This window comes from Phasianus colchicus, chromosome 1 (genome assembly GCF_987193195.1).
Source record: "Phasianus colchicus chromosome 1, bPhaCol1.hap1.1, whole genome shotgun sequence".
In the NCBI taxonomy this organism is placed as follows: Eukaryota; Metazoa; Chordata; class Aves; order Galliformes; family Phasianidae; genus Phasianus; species Phasianus colchicus.
Window position 1 is genome coordinate 119717196 of NC_143436.1, and position 25613 is coordinate 119742808.

The 25613-nt window shown below is 38.6% G+C and overlaps 1 protein-coding gene across 3 annotated transcripts in view; it reads left to right on the forward strand.

Moving 5' to 3' along the window:
* Positions 1-2141: 2141 nt before the first annotated feature.
* The window catches only part of APOO (apolipoprotein O), a 31164-nt gene continuing 7692 nt past the window's right edge, over positions 2142-25613 (forward strand). Inside the window, exons 1-8 of one of the 3 annotated variants that reach the window (XM_031599307.2) lie at positions 2269-2299; positions 4414-4477; positions 5996-6106; positions 8363-8482; positions 11828-11882; positions 12856-12951; positions 14707-14798; positions 21986-22093. In XM_031599307.2, the coding sequence (XP_031455167.1) occupies positions 4475-4477; positions 5996-6106; positions 8363-8482; positions 11828-11882; positions 12856-12951; positions 14707-14798; positions 21986-22093 (585 nt within the window). In that variant the 5' untranslated portion in view covers positions 2269-2299; positions 4414-4474. Of the gene's footprint in view, positions 2300-3921; positions 3940-4413; positions 4478-5995; positions 6107-8362; positions 8483-11827; positions 11883-12855; positions 12952-14706; positions 14799-21985; positions 22094-25613 lie in introns of those variants that run through there. The other 2 variants (XM_031599306.2, XM_031599305.2) reach the window with 2 other exon arrangements.

Here is a 25613-nt window from a genome sequence, read left to right on the forward strand (position 1 = left end):
CACTTTTCCAGAAATGTTTGCCATACTCTGATGGCTTATTTCCCTCATGTGTAGCTGACTGCACAAGTACAATTCAATGGTGAAAGAGGCCCATTAGTATTCTTTAATCAGAGGTCATTTAGATGCAACTGAACATCAACTAACATTGTAGATACAAGTCTTGTTCAAGAGGGAATGTTTATAACCAAACCTGTAATAATAGATCTAAAAACATTTCTTACACGCATGTCATTTTTCACTGTAGCAATACCTGTTATCTGTAATCAATACCTGTTATTAGTTTTGGTACTGAAACTTGTACCACTTGTTTGAAATACTTCCAATATCTCATTAACTTGCAAGCATTACCCCCTGCCTGTAAAATACAAAAGAAAAATATGATAAAGCTTTAAAAAGAAAAGGCGGGCACAACCTGCAGTCTTCTTACTTCACCTCTGACAATGGCTCCTAACAATAGTTGAATCTATCAGCGAATAAGGACTGTGCTATTTTTACAATCAGCACATTGAGAAGCGTTGTCCAGTTGTATTATATGAGCTTTAAACATCCCCATTCATCAGGAAAATATTTATTCTTGCTTCACCTGGTTCCATTAAGTCTATAAATAGATTGCAATAAACAAATATAGGAACTTTCTCTAGGAGGGAACAAAAAAAAACTGTAATCACAAAGAAAATCTACAACTGTGAGGTATGTGGCTCATCTGTCTTTCCACAATCTGCTTCCTGATTAACCATTTACTATTGTGTTCTTTGGGTGCTTTGTCTTTTAGGTATTAATTCTTTTTGATATTTTCTGCAGGACTAATTGTCTTCATGTTCTAAAAGCAATACTAAATATTTTAAATTATTGTAATTTTTGGACTTGAAAAAAATAATGCATAGAAGATCCATATTATTTTCTCCAATTTCTTATTAGTGTGTCTAAATTAGAAGTGTAGAATCATAGAATCAATACGGTTGGAAAAGACTTCTACTAAGATCACCTAGTCCAACTCTCAACACATCCCCACAGTGCCCATTAACATGTTTCTTGTACACCTCCAGGGACTCCACCACTTCTTGGGCAGCCTAATCCAGTGCTTCACCACTCTTTCTAACTGTTTCCTAATATCCAAGCTGCAACTCTCTTGGCACAACTTAAGCCCGTTGCCTCTAATTCTATCAGTAGTTACCTGGGATAAGAAGCCAACCCCCATCTCGCGTTGGTTTCTCTCCCAGTCCCAGGAAAAAGGACTGGATAGATCCAAGAGCTCATTTCAAAGCAGAACACAGGTGCTCATAACACCCCCTGGTGGTGCTCACGTTCACTCCATTCCTGGGCAGCAAAGGTTCCTGTCGGATCTTAGAAGTTAAGCAGCCAGTCCCCCTTCACACCAAGTCGTGGCAGCATGCCTTCACAACAGAACTGCAATGGTAAATGTATGGCACAGCACCTGCATTTTCTATACATAACAGTTACTCCCAACAAGGAATACAGACAAACGCTCTAAAACATCTTTCTGTATTAAAGAGGTTTTTCCATTACTAGCTAAGAATTAACTGTATTCTGTGAAGGCATGAAACTTGTTTGCATTTGAATTGTGTTACTATGTGAGCATGATTAAACAGAATAAGTATCTACCAAAGTGTTAAAAATAACAAGTACTGAGATCCTAGTAATTGATCAGAAAGTGATGACACATGAATATGAACTAAATCACCTCATTTGATTGACTCATTATTCTTTGCCCATTATTGCTGCCTTGGCTTTGAGGGGTGTGAAAACTCTTTAAAGCAGTGGAAGGTGGAAGCTCCTGACCAGCAAATCTGAAGGAGCAAAGAACACAGCTAATTAACTGATAACGTGGGAAGAGATTTCCCATTATTTAAATCAGAGTGCAGCATTGTTTTAGTTTATCTTAATTGAAGGGAGTTTAGTATTTATTATTCCAGGTACAGCTGAATAACAAACCAAACAGTGTAGGCGTAACGGTCTGAACAGTCTGGATGATTGTCTTTGAGGCGAGCAGTGACAACAACCACCCAAGACACCATTTCTCAGCCACTCCCGCCTTCCTACTCCCAGCCCCTCTCCACCCACTGCGCAGGCGCTACCCGCTGCCCTGCCCATGACATGGCGGCAGCGGATCTGCGCATGCGCCTTCGGACAGCGCCGTAACGTAGGCCCCGAGCGGCCGCTCATCGGTGGTTGTAGCGGCGCGCTGACAACGTCATCACAACGCGACGACGCTCTGTTTACGTCATAACTGCGACGCGGCTGGCGGGGGAAGCGGTAGCCGGGTGGCACCATGCTCAAGGTGAGGGAGCCGTTGGTGGCCGTCACTGCCTAGCGCGCGTCCGCCTGCTCCGCCACCGAGCCCCCCGGCTGCCCGTCTCCACTCCTCAGCGTCTCTCCTCGGCCCGGCCCCGCATTTCCCGCCAGCCCTCCCTACGGCCTCCCCAGCCCCAACCGAACCTCGCAGCGGCGAGGAGACGGCGTGGCTGCGGGCGGGAGGGTGGGCGGGAGGCGCGGGGATCCTCAAGGCGGGCGGCGCAGCGCGGTGAGGCCGGCAGGAGGCGCCCTTGGAGCTCGGGCGGGCGCGGAGCTCGGCGATGCGGGCTGATAACGTGTGTGCACGCGTTGCTTATGACTGTTGTGCTTCTGCTCTGCTGCCTTGGGAAAGGCTGCCCGGGGCAGCGGTGGAGTCATTGTCTGTGGTGGTGGTGGTGACTGAGAACCATGTCGATGTGGCAGTAAGGGATGTAGTTAGTGGGCATGCTGCGGGCAGGTTGGACTAGATGCTTTTGTCTTATCCAGTCCTAATGATTCTGAGACTCTGATTCTATGTAGTAACATCATATGCTAGGGCAAATATCAGCCTTCCTAAAAGGTACAGTGAAGGAATCTTTCTGTTATGTTCTTCCTCACCTTTGATAAGTTGATAACGATGATAACAAGTAAAACACAAAACCATAGATGTGAGGAAAAATATGGTATGACTTCTCTTTAATTTTTTACTCATCTTCTGTCACTTGTTTTGCGAACTAATATGCAATTTATTCCTCCTATTGGGGTTTGTGGTTAAGAACTCGGGGGGGGGGGGGGGGGGGCAGGGTGGAGCCAGGAGGCTGCCCAGAGAGGCTGTGGATGCCCTGTCCCTGGGGGTGTTCAAGGCCAGATTGGATGGGGCCATGGGCAGCCTGGTCTGGTATTAAATGGGGAGGTTGGTGGCCCTGCATGTAGCAGGGGAGCTTTGAAATTCATGATCCTTGAGGTCCCTTCCAACTCAGGCCATTCTATGATCGCTTTCGCCTTGAGATATCTTATATTTTTTTGAAATGTGATTTCCTTTTCCACTCAGATTTTTAGATATAATTTGCTTAGGAGTGTTCTGGTGTCTTCAGATAAAGTTTATTTCTTCAGTCGGAAACTTTTTTTTTTCTTTAAAGTAAATACAGAGCACTGCACAGCACCCAGACAGAGCCTAATGTACTTTTTTGGTATCAACTAAACAGCTGTAAGACAGGCCAACTGAAGGCACAGCTCTACCAAAATGTGATACCAAACCAGTTGGTTTGACAATACATGGTTAATACGGAGCTAAGACTTGAAGTTCAAATGTAGGCTTTGGGAGCAGGAGGCAGAACTGCTCATCTCTCACACTGGTAAATATGAGATTTATTGTGCTTGTATGTATATATGGTACTAGATTACTGCTTATATTTATCCTGGGAAATAGTCAATATAGAGGGCCATTCCTGTGTAGCTTAGACATTAAGGAGAGCTTGCTCTCAGACTTCTAATGGTTAATATGTAAATATGAAACCGTCAAAGACTTCCTGCACTTCTGTCTTATGATTAAGTGAGTAGTTGTGTGGTCAGTGAGATCTCTTTGAGGAAATCAGGATTGTTCCATCCTTATGCTCCACGGCTTGCATACTTATATGGAAAACTGAGGTAATGTTGAAGCATTTTGGACTTGTTACTTCTGCTGGTGACGATTAGAACATAAGTAGTGTTTGGAGCAGGAGAACCTTGCTTACTGTGTAATGCAGCAGACTGGATTTGTTTATCGTGATGAAACAAATTATGCTATTAATTCTGGTATTATTTCGTGATGTTGCTGGGTTTTGTTGTTATTTTAATACAGTAAACACTTGGGGAAACATTACTTGAAAAATGTGCATGTGTTTATTTCATATAACAAACTTTTCCCATATTTGGGAATTAAACTTTAGATACTTGTCTCTGTGCCTTTCCTTGAAGTTGTTTTTTAGTTTGAAATCACTTTGGTAAAAGTGGATGGGTATCTTGATATCTTTTCTAGCCATGCGTTTTATTCTTAAGCATTTGAAAAATCCCAGGAAGTAATATTTTACTGAAAGCGTATTTCTCTGAATGAAAATGCATTTCAAATCTTTGCCTTTTCAGTGAGAGAACAGCTTTGCAGTGAAAAAAGGCAAGAATGAGAAAATATGTTCTGCAATTATGAATGGTTAGTGGTGTTTGTGCATCTTGGCTAATGGGAGGATGTAAAAAGTCTCTAAGCATCCGTACTGCAGATTGCTCCCGTCTTTCCTTGGCTCTGAACAGAGCTGACCCAGTCTTTGTGGTGTTCCATTATAATGCTGTAATAATGTGTCTGTAAATACAAGTAGAGAAAAACTTCACTTTTAAGTAAGTTTTTCAATACCTTTTGATCCATCAGATCCCTCGTGTTTTTCTTCTGAGAAGCGATCCTATGACCTGGTTCTTGTGCTGCCTTCTCCTTCTTTATCCTCCCTTCTCTGGCTGCATGGCCCTCTGGTGCTTGTCAGCACAAATATGCTCATAGGTTCAACTTGATGACCACCTGTGCAGGACTGACCTGGCCAAATGGGTTAGGATGGTTGCCTCACTGTAGAGGCGTCCGCCACCAAAGCAAGACTGCTGGGAATGGATGCTGTGGGCAGAGCAAGGCCTAGCTGTAACTGCTGCACAACCAAAGCACAGGCTTATCAGAGCAGAAATGAGAGCATGAGACACTGAAAGGTTTCCTGTTGAACTGCATTTATTGAGTAAAGCATTGCTGTTAATAAGGAGATGTGTCTGTTGGAAAATGCACATTCTTGTTTCATTACATGGCCAATATTTTTATCTTCTATTTTGTTGTTGTTGTTAAGGTGTTCTCTTCTGTAAAGAAATGCAATTCAGGTCAAGAATGTAGGAAGAATTATGTTCACCTTCATTGAGGTGGTTGTGTTGTGTGGCTTGAATCTGAGGTATTCAAACTCAGTCACATCTCTCCTACAAAGGCAGGCTGAGAGAGCTGGAGAGAAGGCCCAAGGGCGACCTCACTGTGGCCTTCCAGTATTTAAGGGGAGCTTATAAGGAGGAGGGAAATCAACTTTTTAGGTGGGTAGATAGTGATAAGATAAGGGGGTGTGGTTTCAAGCTAAAAGAGGGAAGATTTAGTTAAATGTTGGGGAAAATTTTCTCTGGGAATCAGAGAATCGTTTGAGTTGGAAGGGACCTTAAAGGTCATCTAGTCCCCTGCAATGAACAGGGACACCAGAAGCTAGATCAGAGTGTTCAGAGCCCAATCCAGCCTGACCTTAAGTGTCTCCAGGGATATGGGACATTCACCACTTCTGTGGGCAACCTGTGCCAGTGCTTCACCAGAGTAGCTGTGGTGCCCCATTCCTGGAGACGCTCATATTCTTAGGATTTATACTGACAAGGTTGACAAATGTGGGAGAAAACAGAAGATCTTTTGTGAGATGGAAGCTTTTATAGTTCCTTTAGTGCTAGGCTTTTCTAAATACCATCCTAATATTCGAGATGTTATCACATGGGTGCCTGACAGCATTAGATACTGCACTGCTGACTTCCCCCTCTCTCCTGACTTCCATGTTAATTTGTTGTTTATCATCTACTGGGCCATGTATATGGTCTACATGGGTGGGATGTATTCAAACATGTTTGCATTCTGTTTGAACTTACAGATATGTTTGTCTTCTCCTAATGTTTCTAGGTAATTCGGCTGGGGGCCACCCCAGTAAGCCTGAGCTTGCTTTCTATCCAGGTTTATGCTGCTGCTTCAGAGAAGGAAACATCCAAAAAAGAGTTGCTGAAAATTGATGAGGTAAGTATGGTTAGAGCAGCTAGCATTCTATCTATACAGAAAACCTGCAGCATTCTGAAAGATGTTATATTTGATGTGTAAAACTTATTTAGGTACTTCTCTTTACGTTTTGTATTCCTACCTTTAAACTTGCTTCTCAGTTTTCAGCATTAGAGGCATTGATGTGACTGTGCTTCTTTTACCCAGGGCTGCATCTGATGCTCTCTGCTTGACAGCATAGACTTGTCTGTGTGCAAGTCTTTTTTGTGTTGAAGCCTTCTCTTCTTCATTCAGAAATTACCTTTTCCCATTTGTAGTCTTACTGTGGTCATGTTTAAAATCCACAGGACTGTTTTTAATCTAAGTAACACCATATGTACAAGTATGAATAAACAGTGTTGGAAAACTGTAATAAAATTTCATTTGTGTTTTCCAATAAAACAGGAAAATCAAAAGATTTTGTTTTTAAAAACACAGTAGTTTATTCTCTTTTTTTCAGGTGAAATTTTTTCTTGGTGAAGTTTAGTCCTGGTCATCGTAGCCTACAGGCTAGACTGTCTATGCCTGGAATTATACCCGTTTTCCCTGCCTCGCAGCATTCAGGCGTAACTAACAACTAACATGAAAAGTAATGATAATAACTACCTGCTGCTTTATTTCTTCTCTAAAGTGTTACAGATGTTTTGGCTGTTTCGTAAGGAGAGATCTAGAACACACTGTTGAGCAGTTGTGTAACTATTCACTGGCATCGTTGCATAGGCTTGGAACAGCCTCCAACATCAAAAAGGTGTATTTTTGTAGTTCATAACCAAATATAGCTTTATGGCTACCTTAAAATATTAAGTACTTCAACCCAAGCTTAAGTGTTCCATGAGCAGTAAAACAAAGCATAACATATATGTGTGTGCGTGGATCATCTGTGTGCATCTGCATCAGCAGCTCCCATGGGCAGTCTGAGAGGAGCAGCTGAAGCGGCCTCCTGACTTCATGTTGGTGATCATAGCCTGGGCCTCTGCGTGCCCCGTGCCACACTGGTGTGACTCAGTGATGAGGCAGCAAGCTGACATTACGTATGTGCTGAGTCACTGGCTTGCCAACCAGCAGCAGAGCAGAATGTGCAGCACTGGGTTTCTGGCTGCTGTCCTGGGCATTCACAGCCTATGTTCATTTCAAACTAGGCAGCTGTCCAGTTTCATAAAATGTATGGGAATTTCATTCTCTCTGAGACTTCTGTTCTGCTGTCAGGCACGTCCATTGGGGTTTCTGTTGGGGTCAAAGTTAGAATGGTTTTGAGTATGATAGCAAGAGATGACCGCATTTCCCGAGGAAATGAAACTTAAGATGTTTGTCTTTTAAAATATTATGGGAAATCCAATTGCACGAATTGTCAGATTGTATCCTACTAAGGTTAGTTATGAAAGAGATGGCATTGTTTTCCAACTTGAAATGATGCTAGCTATGCTGCTTAATGTTAGCTGAGAATAAACTACCAAAGCAAATGTGGTATAAAATAAAAATATCTCACTGTAAACATTTGTGCAGTGTATAAACCACTAGGAACAGGAACAGTTTTTGTTTTGATCTGAACTTTACTGCTGGGAGAATAGACTTTGGTCTTTCAATGGAGTGCTACAGTCTTGAATGTGTTAAGGTGACTGTAATAAATACGTTGTGATGCAAAACTCTCAACACTGTGTTTCTGAATCTACCATGTGAGGATGCTCACTACTCTTCAGATTTCTATTTGCTCAGACGTGTGGTGCTATTAATTCTGACAGTTGCTGATGTGATTAATGACTGCAGCGTTGGGATGTAGCACCATTTTCCTGCTCAGTAATAGCCAAATTTGTATTGGATGTTACCCATGTTAGAAACAACTAAAACTCTTTAATGATGGCTTGTGCAAATATAGAAAATTATCAACTGTGATTTCAGAGTGTATTAACTGGGAACCAGAGGCGCTGATTAAGACCAGAATCATTTTTCACTATTACGTTTTGTATTCTTATTGACTAGTTTAATATTAATCTATAACTTGTGACTGGAATCATATAGCAACTATGGATGAATTGCATAGCAATTAGAAGTCATCTTCATCACATGTATAATTAAACTGTGTTCATAATGGTTGTCTCAAAGCTGTACCTGAATTTTTATTGCACATTGTTCATATAGTAACCACCATGTTAGATGTTCTCTGGTTAGACTGTTTGTACTGTAAGAACTTATTTACAGTTACACCTTTGTTTTTAACCTCTTCTTTGCTAATATTCACAGCTGTCACTCTACTCCTCTCCAGCTCGTGAGACTAAATATGTGGAGAATCCACAAACCCAATTGGAGGAGGGGGTTTCACAGTTACGGCATGCTATGGAGCCATACACAGCCTGGTGTCAGGTATCATGGTCCTGTGTTGCATCTGGTAGTGCTTTGGTGGTAAGGGTGGAGGTTGGGTTCTGGTTTTAGGCACGGAATTAATAGATAGCAACAAAGCATTTTTAGGAAGAAAATAACATCTATGCAACTATTTTTTTCAAAATGCTGCATATCTTAGTATTTTCCACAAGCTAGCCTGTGTTTATTCCTTATCACACAACCTATTTTTTCTTTCTGTTAATTAATCCCCTACTTTTTCATACGTTCTGCTCCAAAAAATTGACTGGCTAAAGCTTAGAATTACTGTCTGTAATATTCTGCGTTAACTTTCATGGAATAGTTATAAGGGAACAGAGTTACTTGAGAGGCTGATGATCAACTTCATAAACCGAGAATCAATTGTTATTGTTGAAAGTGCTGATGTCTCCACAAACAAATCTTCTCCTAAGTTTTATTTACTTACAACAGGAAAACTTGCTGTTTTGGAGTTGTTTTTTTTTTTAAAGTTTACTTTCTAATGTTTGTAAAATGATTTATTTACTTATTTTAGGGTAGCATTATCTGTAAAGGGAACTTTCTGTGCAGAGAGCATTACAAAGGTTTTTGAGGTGCTCTCACCTCAGTGATAAAACTAGATACTGGAAACTAATCTTTTTAACTAAAAATCTGGTCAAGTACATTAATAATGTAAAATCATGTTTGCTCTTTTATAGCAGGCCTTTAGACTTGCTAATAAAACCTGAACATTTTGTTTAGTACAATTAATTAGCTGCCCATTCTCTTATATAGAAGTTTGAAAGCTTGTTATATAACATCACAAGTTGTGATATATCTGGATTTGGTACTGTCCTGTGATTCACGAGGACAGCAGAATGATAAATTGGTATTTTGCATTCTCAAGCAGTGTGTTTTGCAGGCAGCTGTACTGAATTGCCCTCATTGCAACTATGACACATTACAACTTTGTAAAAACAGAAAGAAAAAAAAAAAGTTTTAAAAATCAGTATTTACTGAACTGGAATATTGAGAGCAGGAACTTGGCTCTCCAGAAGAGCAAAAATCCCTTAGCTGCTACTCAGCATCAAACCTGGCCTCTGGGCCTTACCCTGAAACTAGCTTTTATATTTTGGTTAGGCATCATGTTTATAATAAACATTCATGCAATACAAGAGTAGTCATTGGAGCAAAGCTGATAGCAAAGATCTTTGTAATGAAGGTTTAAGTTATTGATATTAGAGTACTGAGCTGTATGATGGCCCAGGGAGTGTTGAAGGTTACTTCTGAAGCAAGGGCATCCTTGTCATCTGGTTGCCTCTTGGCAGCTGTACGTGTTTCTCTGCTTTGCAAACTCACAACTGTGAATCCTCTTGTTAAGCTGCAAACTGTTTCTCATGTTCTGCATAAACAGCCAAAATGTTCAGATCAGGGTGTCCTTCCTACCTAGACGTTCTCTGTTGTGGTACTGACTGTTAATGTACCAAAACATTTTGCAGAAATATTCAGAGTTTCTCAGACTAGTGATGCGTTTCTAAAGTGCCATCATCAAGTAGAAGTGCTACCTCCAGTTTTGAAGATGATGGGTGACTCTCTGTTTAGAGTTCTCTAATTTAGTTAGAGTTCTGGCCTCTAATTCCCTCTTGGGTTACCTGTGGTAATTCTGAGGTGAAATTTGAGATAAATTGAGTTGGCTGATTAGAGTGATTGCTCGTAAGCTCTGAACACTGCTTTGTGTCTTGCTGGCCTGATGTCTTCTCATTTGCCTTTTTTTTTTTTTTTTTTGACTGGATGGTGGTCATGTACATAAAACATGCTGTTCTGTTTACATACAACAAACCATTTCCTGGCAGTGGTTTACTGACTCATTCTATGAAGAGAACATGTAGCCTGTATGGGCCTGGGATCATCTTGCTTGCTTAACCATAGTCAGAGTTAATTTGGGTTTTTACCCCAGATATGCTAAAGAAAATCATCTTTTAGTTATCTCACAACTGCCTTTAAAAACACAACCCACATTATCGAGGAAATTGATTATATTCATAATTTTACTTTTCTAAAATTACTTGCTTAACCCTATGGGAAACAATTCAAAACACAGATACAGAAATGAGCCGGTTTTGTGTGAGCTGTGATAGATCAGAGTTGCTTAGCCTATGTGGTCCTTAGAACATTGTGTGTTTGTTGTTTTCTTCACTGGCTTTTAATAACAACACCCATTTAAGTTTGTTGTGTGTCACATGCTAACACCTCTTTTTTTTTTTTCCACAAGTTTTTGTTAGGTCACTGTTGGCAGTGAGGAAATGGAAGTTCTTCTAAAGATGATATCCATGTGCAGTATCTCAAACAAATGCTGTTCCACAGATAGAGCTCAAGCAGTGTTGCAAGACCATTCTCTTCTTTAGCTTTGGGCATACATGTTAATGAACCTGTTCCCTAATTAATGAATAGTCTTATACTGTCTAACTTGTTAATATTAATATTTCACTTAATAGCAATTAGCAAGGCTATTCTTACTCAGTTTTTTTTTATTTGATAAAACATGATGTGAACTCTGCGTGTGTGTATATGTATATATATCTATATCTGCATGTCTGTTATGTCTTGTATATTTTCAGTCCAAGAAAAACCTTGCTTTGATAAGGTACCCTTCAATCTACTTAGGACAGTGTACCAACATCTCTTTTCTCCAAGTCACCTCAAAAATTCATTTTTGTTTGATATAGTTTCTTGAAAAGAGTAATGTATCACCTTGCAAAACAAGCTATGTCTCCCCCTGTAAAGCACTAGGAAAGAGTTTGTTGCAGTACTGTACTTGCCTCCCTTGCATTTACTCAAGTGCTTTTGCAATGACTGCATACACTGAGAAACCTGAAATTCTCTCTCCAAATAATTTGGATATGTGATCAGGAAATCAGTGAAATATTGAAGAAGACTCCTATGTTTTGAGATACTGTGTGTAATCTCCATCCAAAGACCACTTGGAGGAAAAAATATGTATGCTAGCTTAACCCCACAATAAGTGAATGGAGAAGTGGGAATAAAAATAAGTAGCTTTCTTAAGATGGGTAAAATTGAAACTGTGAAATTGTTCCATTTTTCCTTGGTTTCTTTGCTGGCTTTATGTGTTATTATAAAAACAATGCATGTTTTTTTTTTTCCTCTATTTTTTATTGAATAAAAAGATCTACAGGTAGGTTTTACAGGTCCAAAACTACAAAGGCATTATAGTTAGTTTAACCAGGAGGCTCCATTAGGGACCCAACAGTTTTTTGTTCTTTTTTTTTTTCAGTGAAAATCTATAGTTAGTTAGTGTTTCATCTAATTGGTATCTATTTACCATTGTTTTCTTTTCTTTTCTTTTTTTTTTAGGATCTTTATGCCAAAGCTATGCCCAAATTAGAAAAAGCTGTTGAGCATGGTAGAGGTAAATCAGTTTAGTTTTCTTAACTAGCAATTTAAAATGTAGGACTGTACTGTACCTATCATCAGAAGGGAATTTCACTAAGAATCATTGTGTATGGTTTTCTTAATCCACTTGAGACTACTTTTCTGTGCACAGTAGATCAATTTAAATTTCCTTTTCTAAACAGCTAGCGTCTGAGACCTGCATCTATCATAACCAATAGCATTAAGAGTGGCACATAAGGAAGAAAAAACTGACAAAGTATTCCCAACCTAAACCAAGCATAATATATTAATATTTGCTTGACTCAGCCCAGTAACTGAAATTTATCTTGTACTGGTTTATTTCCTTGAATCTCCTAAGAATTTTGAACTAATTCAAAGTAATTTATTGTTCATTTTTGAATGTTTTGGAAGCATCATATGTGGTCTCATTGAGACTGGGCGTGGATGCTATCTAGGACTCCTTTCAGATACTGCACCTCTTTTCCCTTCCTGAATTCAACAGTCTCAGTGTCTTGATCTCTTTAATGGCAGGTTTTTCATCTTCCATCAGATTCCCATCTTGGAGTGAGCTTTGTTTTTGCCGTGTTCTTCCTTTGATCTGTGATTTGTTTTTTGTACAGTGTTTCACTGAAACTAATACTTGTCGTCATGTAAATGCAATAATCTATTTTGTAAAGGATTTTAAACATTAATTTGAAAAGGTTATAATCAACATGCAAAAGAGCAAAGCAAAGCAGACGGCCTGGTAGCAAAGGCAAAATCGTCTATGAAAACTGGTAAATACAATACAATATTCAGTTTCATTCATGTGTCACTAGAGAAGATCTCAAAGGCTTTGAATTTTATGCCAGCAGATCTAAAATGTGCATGATAGTTAAATGTGTTTTGATAACTCTGTTTTGTAACAATCGCCAGCGTATATTGATGATTTCTTATCACAGAAACACTTTCACATTACATTAATGCACTGTGCTCTGACTTCTTTTCAGAGGGCTGTGAATTTCTGCAAAACCCCCCTGCTGGATTTTATCCAAGGCTCGGTGTGATAGGTTTTGCTGGAATTCTTGGATTGTTTCTTGCCAGAGGTTAGTGGGAACCTTTTGAACTGCTTATGGTAAAATTTGGGAGAAAACATTTATTTGTGGGATTCTTTCTTATTACTAATTTTTAAGTGTGACACATGAGATCTGATTTAATTGTACAAGCATGTTTCTACAGTACTCTTCAAATTATACAGAACCTTCTTGTAAAAGGTGTATATAACCATTAATTAATGTTTATGAATATTGTATCTGTTACTGGACTCTGGCCTTTGATCCACTTCAATTCTAGCTTAGTATAACAAAAGTAGGAAAGGAATTTATTTTTTTTCTTAGCCAAAAAATCTTTTTTAGTTCCTGATCGCATACATAAGTTACTGTAGAGAACTACAGAGTTAGTTTCATCGCACTAGCTGAAGAAAGGAATACGTTTTTACTTTCACAGAAATAAATGTAAATGTTACAAATGTTAAGAAATGTTAATTATGAACAAATATTTTGTATTTGTCATGGAATATTGTATTGTAGTGGAAAGAAGTAAAACAAGGTGAATACTTTTTGGTACTGGAACTACGAAGTTGCAGAACTGAAACACTAGAGAGGGCTCCCTTTAGATAAAAGTACACCTCAGCAGACTCCATGTGTGTTGAAGAAATAAAGCATACGCATGGCTATTTGGAAATAATTCTATGAATATATACATTCATATTTGTACTCCTTAGAAGATTTAATAATGCTTTCTTTTCTGGTGTGGGCATTTTCATGACAATCAAGATCTCTGTCTTAATCCATTTGACATTTCTCTTCAAACTCCTGCTTCTTGAGTTACACAATTATGAATGATATCAGTTTCCAGTTGTTTGTAGCAGAATTATGAAAAACATCAAGATCGTGGGGGGGAAAAAAAAGTATTGAGACTGAATCTGAAAAATAAGGTCCTAAGTTTAACAAAAACTAAAATCCCATGTAGCACAAATATCTGAGTGCATTTTTATCTAGTTGGAGCTTGAGGTCCCTTCCAACCCAAGCCTTTCTATATTGTTATAACTAAAAACACCAACTGTTACTAGACATATATATGACTTTGCACATAGAAAAGGCTATTCAATGAGAAACAGAATTACTGAATCCTGACTCCAGTATGTCTCTTTTGTGACCTCATTTCCCTTTTTTTTTTTTCTGCTTTACTACTTGCTTTGTTCCCGTACCTGCTCCCATCTACGTTCCTTGTTAAACTGCATTGTGCCCTGATTAAAATGTTCAGAATTTGCCTGGTGATTGAGCTGTGGGCATATAGCTTAATTGTTAGTTTTTGTTTTAAAAAATATTTCAATTTTTTTGTGAACTGCTGTAATGAAACAAGACAACTTAGTCATAAGAGCAGCTATGGACACATAAGTACTTGTGAACCAAGGTAACTTACAAACTTCATATGGAGTTTTTCTTGTTCTGTGCGATATATTGTGAGAATGCTGACCTAAACTTTCATTGCCTGAGCTTTTCTTCTTTGTTTAGAAAAGAATTATCAGTTCATAAAATTCTCTTAAGAATCTCTTAACTGTGGTTTGTGCTTCGTTAGTTAGTTCCCAGATTTCCCTGGTATTAGTAAGGTAATTTTCACTACAGAAAGATGTCAGTGTTCCAGTAATACTTTTTTTTTAAAAATCATTCAGACTAAACAGAAGATATGCTAAACTCTATATAACAGAATTATGTTATTTATAAGTAAAAGTTGAGTGGGGCCATTCAGTTGTCTGCTAACATATATTCTGACAATGTATTTTTTTCTTTGCGAAACAGGATCAAAAATAAAGAAGTTGGTGTATCCTGCAGGTTTCATGAGTATTGGTGCTTCCATGTATTATCCTCAACAAGCAGTTGCTATTGCAAAGGTCAGTGACTATACCTTTCTTTAAAGAAGTGTCTTTTACTTGGAATTACTGCTTCCTACATTTGAATTAATCTGTTTTCTTAGAAGTCCTGTCAGCATGCTTGGCGCTTAAAAAAATAATAGTTTCATCAAAGAACATGTGGTATAGGTTGAATGAGGGGCATGCATTTTGTGGGTGCCCCATCCCTGGAGGTGTTTGGGGCCAGGCTGACTGGAGGCCCTGGGCAGCCCAATCAAATGGGTGGCAGCCCTGTCCTTGTTAGGGGTTGGAACTGGATGCACTTTAAGGTCCTTTTCAACTTAAGCCTCTCAGTGGCTCCATTTCATTCAGTGACTTTGTTTTGATTTTGAAAATCTGATGGAGTCTTCAGTTTGAGGTACATAATCTCCTTTCTGAATCCTGAAACTCAGGTAATTATAAATTAACATACAGTTTGCATGTTTGGTTACAAGGAAGCCTGAAATATCTTAAGAACAAGTGAAAACAGGATTTAAAAGAAAAAAAAAAAACCAAAAGGAGATTCTATAGAGAAATCACATGAATAACATTTTGAGATAAGGATCATTAATTAGGTTTTGCTGAGTAGAGTTTTAAGAAAGATACTGTGCACGTTGTAAATGAGGTAAGGGTTCTGCACATTGAATGCCTTCTCTGTTGATGCCTTTGTTGTTTCAGGCACTTGAATGTCATTCTAACTTAAATTCACAGTGCATTTCTTGGGGTGGGGAGGAGGGAAGAAAACTGAAGTTATTACTGACAGTCCCTGTTCATCTTATATGCCTTGCTATCTACATGCTCTTTTCTGTACTGGCAGATTACCCAGTTCTACATCAAATTCTTATTTTCAAATCCACAAAGTGCCCATACTTCAGTGTATCTGAAATATTTTTTATTTTAGGCTTTGATAAGTATGATGCTGATATATCAGGATGAAAAAAATGATGTTCTCAAGAACATTATGGCTTGAGAACTGAAAGGTCATTGACTTAAGGAGAGTTCAAATATAGCATTTTATTCCTTTGTCACCATGATGATACGCTGATCTTGAAAGGAATTTGTTTTTAATGCTTCCAGAATTCAGATGCTCTAAATACAGATAAGTCTGTTGACTTATCCACTGAGAGTGAAAATTATGCAGGTGGCAGGAAAAAGACTCTAAAATTTAAGAAGCTTGGATATTTCTGTTGTGAAACTTGAAATTCTATTTGTCATCTGAACAGTGAAGTGGGAAATGATTAAATGGTGATCAAACTGATGTTACTGTATTTAAAAAAAAGCTCTGTTCAGTCTTAACTGTGGATTTGCTACTAACAGCTTCACAATACCTTGTTTATTTTGCCATAACTTTGAAGTGCACAGTTGTGCTTTGATCAGTTCATGGTTCTTAGTTCAACTTGAATAACAAAGAATCCAATGGGGGACTCTGAGCCTGGAACTTGATTGGAGTGGGTTTAGCTTTGTTGACTTGGTCAGGGCACTAGATGTAAGAGTTTGAAAACTTCTGTGGAGAGAGTGATATCCTAGGTACACTGTTTTTGTTCCTCTAACCTCATATGTTTTTCTTAAAGAAGAAAAGCTTTAAGCATATCATGTCTTGCTATCTTATCATTTGTATGTTTTAATCTGAAATTGGAAACGCTCCCCTAGTTATTATTTGGAAAAGTTTTATAGGCATGTGAAAAAAAATTCTGTAAGACTAAAAAAAATTCTGTAAGACTAAAGTAGATGCCTGTAGCACTAAGCTTATGTGCCAGGTTAATAGAGGACTATAGGAAATAAGCTGGAACATAAATTTTAAGTTTTTTTATCTGTTCTTTATATTATTTTTTTTCTTCATTTGAGTCTTTCATCACCGATTTTCAATTGCAGAGATGTAGTTGCTTTCATCTGGTAAACTTCTAGATTTAGCTTTTTTTTTTTTTTTAAGTAAAAAGTATTTCCTGCCTTTTTTAATCACTCTTCATTGGAGAACTGGAAATAAGCACAGCAAAGTACACCTACAGTTGAGGTACAATGTTTGATACATCCAGAAGAAATCTTTTTACTTTAGCTGAAATGTGTAAGTTGAAAACTTAAGTCATAGCAGCAGAGCGCAGTGTTAGTCGTATGTAGTTTTCAGACACTGAAATGCATAGACTTGGTGTTTGGGTTTGTTCTTTTTTTCTATCCTTCAATAATCATTCTAACAAATGATAAATTTGTAAGGGATTTATTTCTTCACTGTTAGCATTGTTTTCATTTGTTTAACTTAGAACAACCATTCAGGCTGTGTATGTGGTAAGGGAACCAAATTGAATATGAATGTTTCTTTTGTTGTAGTGGAACTTTAACTAGTGTGTAAGAGCTGCATTGATTTTCAGCTAACCATAATCCATTTCAAAATGTTTTGTATTAACTATGGTTTATCTTCCAACTGGAAAACTTTCCATTATTAAATGACTTAAATCAGTCTCTTTATCATTAGAATTATTATTTTTTCCTGGTGTTAGAACTTCTCACGTTCCATGCAGCCGTATGTGTTTTATGCTTGCTCGCTTCTTGAAATGAAAACTTCCTAATACAGAAGTTTATTTACTTGTAAACAAACAAAATTATTTGTTTCTCTTCTGGATGTGTATCTCTTCCCTTGTTCAGTTTATTCTATGAGGCATAAACAGCTGTGCTGACGCCACTGGGTGCATGACACTATTACAGAGACTGTAGATTGAAAAGGAGGAGTTGGGATCAATTGATCCATGTTCACTGCAGAATAAAACAGGCATGTAAAATTGCACTGTGACTACTTCATTAGCAGTGCGCAGCAGAAAAGGCAGCAGATCATCAATTTAGTTTCTCAGCATGCAGTTTTGGTAAAGAATTGCTAACTGTGATTCTACTTGATAATCTTGACATCCAGCATACAGAATATTCTGTGTCATATGCTTACAGTCTCGTGTGGAATTAAAAGATGGAAGTGTGTTCACACGTGCGTTTGGCCTTAAGATATGCAGATGGTTACAGCAGGGCCAAATGTGGCTACTCATAGCCTAAGGTCACTTTCCAGCTATTTCAGAGGCCCTGTGGAAAACCGGTCAGTCTGACTTTTGAACGTGTTTGTTCACATTTTAGCACACAGACTTTCTTCCAGTGTTGCACTGAACAGAGGTATTTTAACATGTAATAATTTAATGCAAACAAACTGGAAGTTATCTTTCAGAAATTAAGAATTGCGGATGATTGTTGGAAAAAAAAAAAAAGTGTCCTTCTCTGAAAGGAACTCTGTATCAGTGTTCAAATGTATACTTAGAACAGTTGAACGAACTTCTTGTACTCTTACTGTTCCTTTTACTTTTATGGATTGAAAGTGCCACTCCCTAGAATAGTGGTGGTGACTGCAGTACCTGCCTGTTTCCTCTGAAACTGATTCATGAGAACGGGAGAGGAATAAGGTACAAGATACAACACAACCTCCAGCTTTCTGCTAATAAGAGGGTGTATCAGATGATTATCAAGAATTTCTTGGAAATAATCCTGTTGACCTTGTAACTTGCAGCTTACAGTCTTTCTAGAACTGTGTTTCACAATGCATGTGAACTGTGAGCCTCTGCGTGGGTCCTGCCTCTTGAGAGGTGTGTGCAAATGTTGGAATATTGTTTGACTGAGGTAGAATAACGTATGTGGGTTGCTGTACCTTATGATGTAGCTACTTTATTCCAACAGCATGAAGGGCCAGTTTGTCATTTAGTACAATTCAAAATTAATCATATGATTCCCATAATTAGAATATTTTTAAATTGTGCTTTTTAGTTTTTAAGCAGGACCAAGAGATATTTTATGGGTACTTCTTGTTTCTCATTCTGTGTTGATTGCTGTGTGTCCTCAATAACACTGCAGCAAAAAAAAACCAAAAAACAAACAAACAAAAAAAAACCACCACCCCAAATGACCACCAAAGCCCAACCCTGCATCTGTGTTTTGTAGCAGTTATCTTCCAGTCCTGGTAAGTTTATGCTCCTTGCACCATCCTTCCAGGTCATGGCAGAGGTTTTCAGAACTAGTTTGTTGGAGTATTTGAGAGTGCACTCCTGAGTACAGCACGAGAAGATGAATGGTTATACCTGTGTTGCTTGCATGGAAGAATTCTGGAGATTTAACAGCTTCATCCCCAGAACTGTTGTGTTTTTTTGTTTTTTTTTTTCCTGATGACTTTTAAAGACTTAAAATATTGGGGAAAACTGTGCATTCTATCAATTTGTTTAAAATCAAATCACAACTGTAATCATCAAAGATGATGACAAAGATCATAGCTGTTGGTATTTGAAACATCTCACATCTCCAATTTAGTTGTGGCTTAGAAATGGTGCTGTTGATTTGCATTTGGATTTCTAGTTTGTTTGGTTTTAGTTCCTGGTATGTTCATTATTAAGTAGTCTCTTCAGTAAGGTGTACGCAGATTTGTGGCTGGCTGTTGAGATCATCTGGTTTTCTCTATATATTGATAAGTCTGGATTTAGGAATGAGGGATTTGTTACTGAGATGTTGCTGCCAAACTTATTGCATGGTGAATATGTCAGCAGAACTAATGTATTTCAAATCCTCATGTTTCTGATTTGAGTGGAATTTTAATTGCTACCTGAAAAAGAACTCTATAATCCTTACTATGAAGTACTTATTCTTGTATACAGCTTGCAGATGGGCAGGTTTTTATTTGCGCTTCCTAAAATCTGATGCAGCACTGAAAAAATTACAATGCTGGAGGTCTCAGTACTGTTTGAAAGTTTGTTATGTATTCTGCAATACAAAGGTGGCACTGTGATCTTTGCCCACATCTGTCATGGTGATGGTGCACAATTGGCATAGTTAATTTTGTTCAAACCAAAGAAAGTAGTTCTTTGTATGATATGTGCCTAGCAGTAGAACTCCTCAGCATGTGGTGTTCTGGATGCTAAGACGTTGCATGTGACTCAAGAGGAGACAGGATAAGTTCATAAGGAGGTACGTTCATTGGGCATTGTTACACACAGAAATTGTCTCTGGCTCAGGGAAACTGCACAGCGCATTGTTGGAGGCTGAAAGAAACTTCAGAAGAATCACTTGCACTTGCTCTGATCTGATAATGGTGGTTTTCCAGTTTTGCTATCAGAGAGAGAATGATACCTTCTCATTTCTCAATTTCATTTAATTTTTAGTTTAATCTGTCTAGTTGGTCACATTGTCTATTTTTACTTCCATTTTTATAAGAAAAAGGTATTAATCTGAAAATTACTACTGATGTGAGCCAGAGCTGTAAGAACCTAAAACTCTTAGATGTTAGGATGCTATGGATGCTATGACTATTACGGTTCCATATCGTGTAAGGGGTGGGAATTCCCAGATTTAGGAATTTCACATAATCATGGAATCTCCGAGGTTGGGAAAGACGTACAAGATCACCCAGTCCAACCATCCACCTATCACCAATAGTTCTCACTAAACCATATCCCTCACCACAACATCCAAACGTTCCTTGAACACCTCCAGGGTCAGAGACTCCACCACCTCCCTGGGCAGCCCATTCCACTGCCTGACCACTCTTTCAGAGAAGTAGTATTTCCTAACGTCCATCCTGAATCTCCTCTGGTGCAGCTTGAAGCCATTCCTTCTAGTCCTATCACCAGTTACACGAGAGAAGAGGCCGACCCCCAGCTCACTACAACCTCCCTTCAGGTAGTTATAGAGAGCAATAACGTCTCCCCTGAGCCTCCTCTTCTCCAGACTGAACAATCCCAGCTCCCTCAGCCACTCCTCATAAGGCCTGTGCTCCAGACCCCTCACCAGCTTTGTTGCCCTTCTTTGAACTCACTCCAGGGCCTCAATGTCTTTCTTGCAGTGAGGGGCCCAAAACTGGATGCAGTAGTTGAGGTGCAGCCTCACCAGAGCTGAGTACAGGGGGGCAGTCACTTCCCTGTTCCTGCTGGCAACACTACTTCTGATACAAGCCAGGATGCCATTGGCCTTCTTGGCCACCTGGGCACACTGCTGGCTCATGTTCAGCTGAGCATCAATCAATACCCCCAGGTCCATTTCCTCTACGCAGTCTTCCAGCCACTCTGCCCCAAGCCTGTAGCGTTGCCTGGGGTTGTTGTGGCCAGAGTTCAGGACCCACATTTGGCCTTGTTGAACCTCATCCCATTGGCTTCAGCCCAGCTATCCAGCCTGTCCAGATCCCTCTGTAGGGCCTCACTACCCCCAGGCAGATCCACACTTCCAGCCAACTTGGTGTCATCTGCAAACTTACTGAGGTTGTACTCAATGTCCTCATCCAGATCATCAATAAAGATATTGAAGAGGACAGGCCCCAACACCGACCCCTGGGGAACTCCACTTGTGACTGGTCGCCAGCTGGATTTAGCTCCATTCACTACCACTCTCGGCCCAGCCAGTTCCTTATCCAGCCTAAAGCATACTTGTCCAAGCCATGGGCTGCCAGCTTCTGCAGGAGGATACTGTGGGAGGCAGTGTCAAAGGCCTTGCTGAAGTCTAAGTAGACTACGTCAACAGCCTTTCTCTCATCTTCCATACTGGTCACTAGATCATAGAAGAAGATCAGGTTGGTCAAGCAGGACCTGCCATTTGTCCTGTTACAGAATTCCCTGTTGGTGTAATATAGCAAGCACTGTCTTTCCTTAGCTGTCTTCTGTTTTGAGGCTTAATAGCTACTTATTTGTTACAGCCGTCTATCAACAAATCAAGTTTTTGTTCTAAATTGCAAATAAGAAGAAACAAGGGAGCACTCCTACTAGTCTGTCAAAACAGTGAAAATGTAAAATTGCAAAATAGTATCAAAGTGAGAGTGATTTTTTTTTTCTCTTTAAAGTGAGCATGGACGATTGAAGAAATAATTTGTGTATATTAAATATATTGAAAATATAGAGTACTAAGATTATAAAACCCAGAATTGCTTCCGTGCATCATCATTCCACTCCTTTTTATACAGATGTATTTCATGTAGTCTTCTAACAGTGCTTTTCTAGCAAGTTTCTAGCAAGCTTTTCTAATTTCCCATGTATTATTTTTCCCCAAGATGTTAATTAAGACTTTATTCTCTGAGCTTGAACAGGAAGATGTTAAAGGTCTTGGGTTCTGGGATTTTTTCCATGTGAACAAGAAACAAATCAATATTTCTCCGATTATTAGACTCATGCTTTCAAATATCTTTTGTTTCAAAGGTTGCTGGTACCCATCTGTATGACTGGAGTCTTCAGGGATATATTGCTGTAGAATCTCTTTGGAAGGATAATTCTAAAAAAAAGAAATCTGGGAAAAAAGGTGATAAGGTAAGAAGATTGAGAAACTTGATTTTTGGATTAGGAGAAAATCTACCAACATGTTTTCAGACAAAGAAATAATTTTACTTACTCTGACTCAGCTTACGTTTCTAAAGACAGAGATTTTATGTTATATTTCTAAGTTGTGGAAAAATACTAGGCTTATTTCAATTTCAGAAAGTGGTTGGAAATTTTATTTTTGTAGTTGTTTTATATTTCTATCATTGCTTATTTTTATTAGATCTATGTGTTGTGACTGGATAGTAATGTCTGATAGAGCAGCATGCAGTGGCATTGTTATGCTCAGGCAACTATTCGTAAATACTCCACAAAAAAGAAAACCCACAAAATTTGAAGAAAGATGCTATTTTACTTCAAATGTATTTTGCATTCTACAAAATGCAAGATTCAAAAGTAGTGCAGTGTGCACTAATTAGTGCAGTAAGTTATATTAGTTGACAATTAGAATTGACTTGTGAAGAAAGGGGAACTTGTTTTGTTGATTCATTACATTATGTAATGTCTGGGTCATAATTTATAGGCTGCCTAAAGCTTCTGGAGTTAATTATCTTAATGATGTTTGTTTTTTATCTACTGCACGCTTACATTAGGCCTCAGGGGCAGGCTGTCCTTGTAGTTGTACCTCTGATATAGATAAAGAAACCAGATATATGTGGATGGCTCAGTGAATTGCAGTGTAAGAGACTGAACAATTGTGCAGTTATATAAAATGTGCATGAGGGACAGCCTGTAAGATTTTTCAGGGAATTTTTTTAAACTTTTAGTTAAAAATTCAACTATGTAACATTAAGCATTGTAGGTTTAAAATCCACCGTTAGACTCAGTGTGTTCTTTATTCCTAATTTCTAAGCAGCTGTACTACTTCTGCTGATACAAACTGCTGCCTTAGCAGCAGATTGCTTCCTTTCTCTTATTTAAGTTATTTGATTTAGCGTCACTAAAATGTGATTTGAAAACAGTTTTGAACCAGCAGAAAGCCTTGGTGGTTCACTGTGACCTAATATGAACTGGTAACAGTTCATACTGGTAAGTATGTTAACAGTTCATGCTAGGTTGATGATGATACATAGCTTTAATGGTGGTGTTCTGGAAACAGAAGCCAGAAGACCACAGCAAGACATTTGCAACCTAGAGGTCTAAGAAGTAAGTAGGATGGCCACCAAGAGAAACAGGTTGCACAGGCAACTGCAATTGAATTATTATTGGGTATTGAAGAGAGTTTCCTGTGTGGGGCTGTGCATGGGGTTGGTTCCAAACAAAATGGGTTGGAGAAATGCTCACCTATCTTATCAGTTGCTGAGTCTTAGGGGAGCCATCATCAGCTGACTTTTCTTGTGGATACTCGCCCTGTTCTGGCCCCTAGGCTCTTTAATTAATGCCCTTGTGTTACTCTTTGAATAAGCAAAGGTTAGTTAATCATATTGTACCTCTCCTAAAACCTCATCTGTCAAAAAATGTCTCAAAAAAATAGGCAACATAAAAATATGTCAGAAAGGTAAACTGGCTGCATCAGTAAGAATTAGCTGAGCTTTTTATTTTATTGTGTCCTAAGATGTCAAAAGGAAACACGTGGTTGTTACTGGAAGGCAAAAAGTTTTGAAGCCTTCATCGTACTATAAGGTTTATTCAAGCACTTGCTGCCTCAGCAGAAAAACAAAGAACATGCAAAGTTAGAGACCACTGAGTAAACACACTTCTTTCTCTTCCTCCTTGCTGAGTCTTTATATCGTGCTCCTCAGTTTCCAAAATATTATTTGCACAAAAGATTGAACAGTTCCCTTCTAGAGATAATGTAACTGGTCAGGTGTTGTTGGTGTTAACTGCTGTCAGTTAAGCTGGTGATGAGAAAAGCCTGCTGGGCAATTTCCTAAGGTCTAAATTGGTAAAACAGTACCAAATATATAGTTGAAAAGATATGATTTTGTTTGTTTTGTTCGCTTATTAATGATAGTATAGTGATGTTCTGTGATGATGTGGTCAGCCGTACCTATTAATGAAAACCTCCACTTTCTTTTGTACATACAGGCCACCAGAACACCTCTAAAATGAGAGGGGAAGCCTCCTGTAGAAAAACTTTTTCTGTCCATCACTAATGTTCTGTGGTTATACTAATGTAAAAAGGTACTTTTTGTTTGTACAGTCTATGAGATCCAGCAAATCAGTACAAACTCTTCATCAATAGGACTTCTACAGAAACGTCAAGAAATTCACCATCCCTGGATGTGTTTAAAAACTGTTTGCATGTGGTGCTCAGGGACATGATTTAGCAGAGTGTTGTTAGGGTATTACGGTTAGGTTGTGGTTGGACTTGGTGATCTTTAAGGTCTTTTTCAACCTGAGCAATTCTATGATTCTGTAAATACTTCTAACTATCACGTACCAAAGTTGACAAAGCATTCTGGGGTAGGTTGTAGGACTACAGGTTTTTTTCTACCCTAATTTGACAACATGGTGAAATAATTTTTGTATATTCTTTCCCTATTGATGTAGCAGGCAGCTAGGCTTCCTAACCAGTGAAGGCAAATGCAAATGTTATTCTTGAATTCTTATCATGGCAGTTGTTCCTGAAACCACGCCAGAGCAAATGATGTTACTTGTTTGTTTTTGTGACATTTGCTCTAGCGCTTTTTTGTTGCTACATAAAGGATGTTGCAAATAATCAAACTCTATATGGGTGGCTCTTCTTGGCTTGTGTTAATTTGTTACACGGCTTATAATTTGTTTGATAGGTACCACAGCTGTGCATAACTTCATGTTTGTGCAGCAGTAGGTCATTAAAATAGATGTGCTATGTGGATTTCCTAAAGGTTTTATGAGGCAGTAAGCTATGCCAAATTGAGGTCATATCAACTAGGTTCTGCCAAGAAAGATGAATTCCAGGACATTTTGTTGCTGTGTTTGAAATGTTGACTGGAGCCCCTCCATACACCAAGTTAGTCTTTAGTTTTGAATATGTGATTTGCAGTATAGCATTCTGATATCCTGATGCTGGTTTGTTGAAGGAAGTGGTTGTCAGATTAGAAGCGCTCAACTGAAACTATACAGGTACCACAAGTGACAATCTATGTTCATGTTTTTTACTTAAAGAAGGATGAAACATCATCTTCAAAAAGGACATGAGGAGTGGTTAATTAGTTTCTATGTATGATACCTTGATATAAAGTGGACAACTTTGCTATTTCTTAAACAGGGAAGACAGAACAAGAAATATAGCCAGCTAATTGGTAGACCAGATGTATGTTAAGCATTCTATTTTCTGAATATTTTTTTGCTTGCTTGATTACTCTCTCACAAGTAGTGATTTCACAAATATCAGTGAAATTACTGTTAGCATTTATATTACCAAACAGTAAGCCTTCAGGAAAGGTGGCAGTGAAGTGAAAAGGTGACAGTGAAGTTCAAACCTTGTTTACCTTGGTTTGCAGTTTATAGAGAATCATATCTATGATTTATACGTTTTTTAGGAATGATGAATACTGTTTGGAGCTCTTTTGAGTAGCCTTAGGCA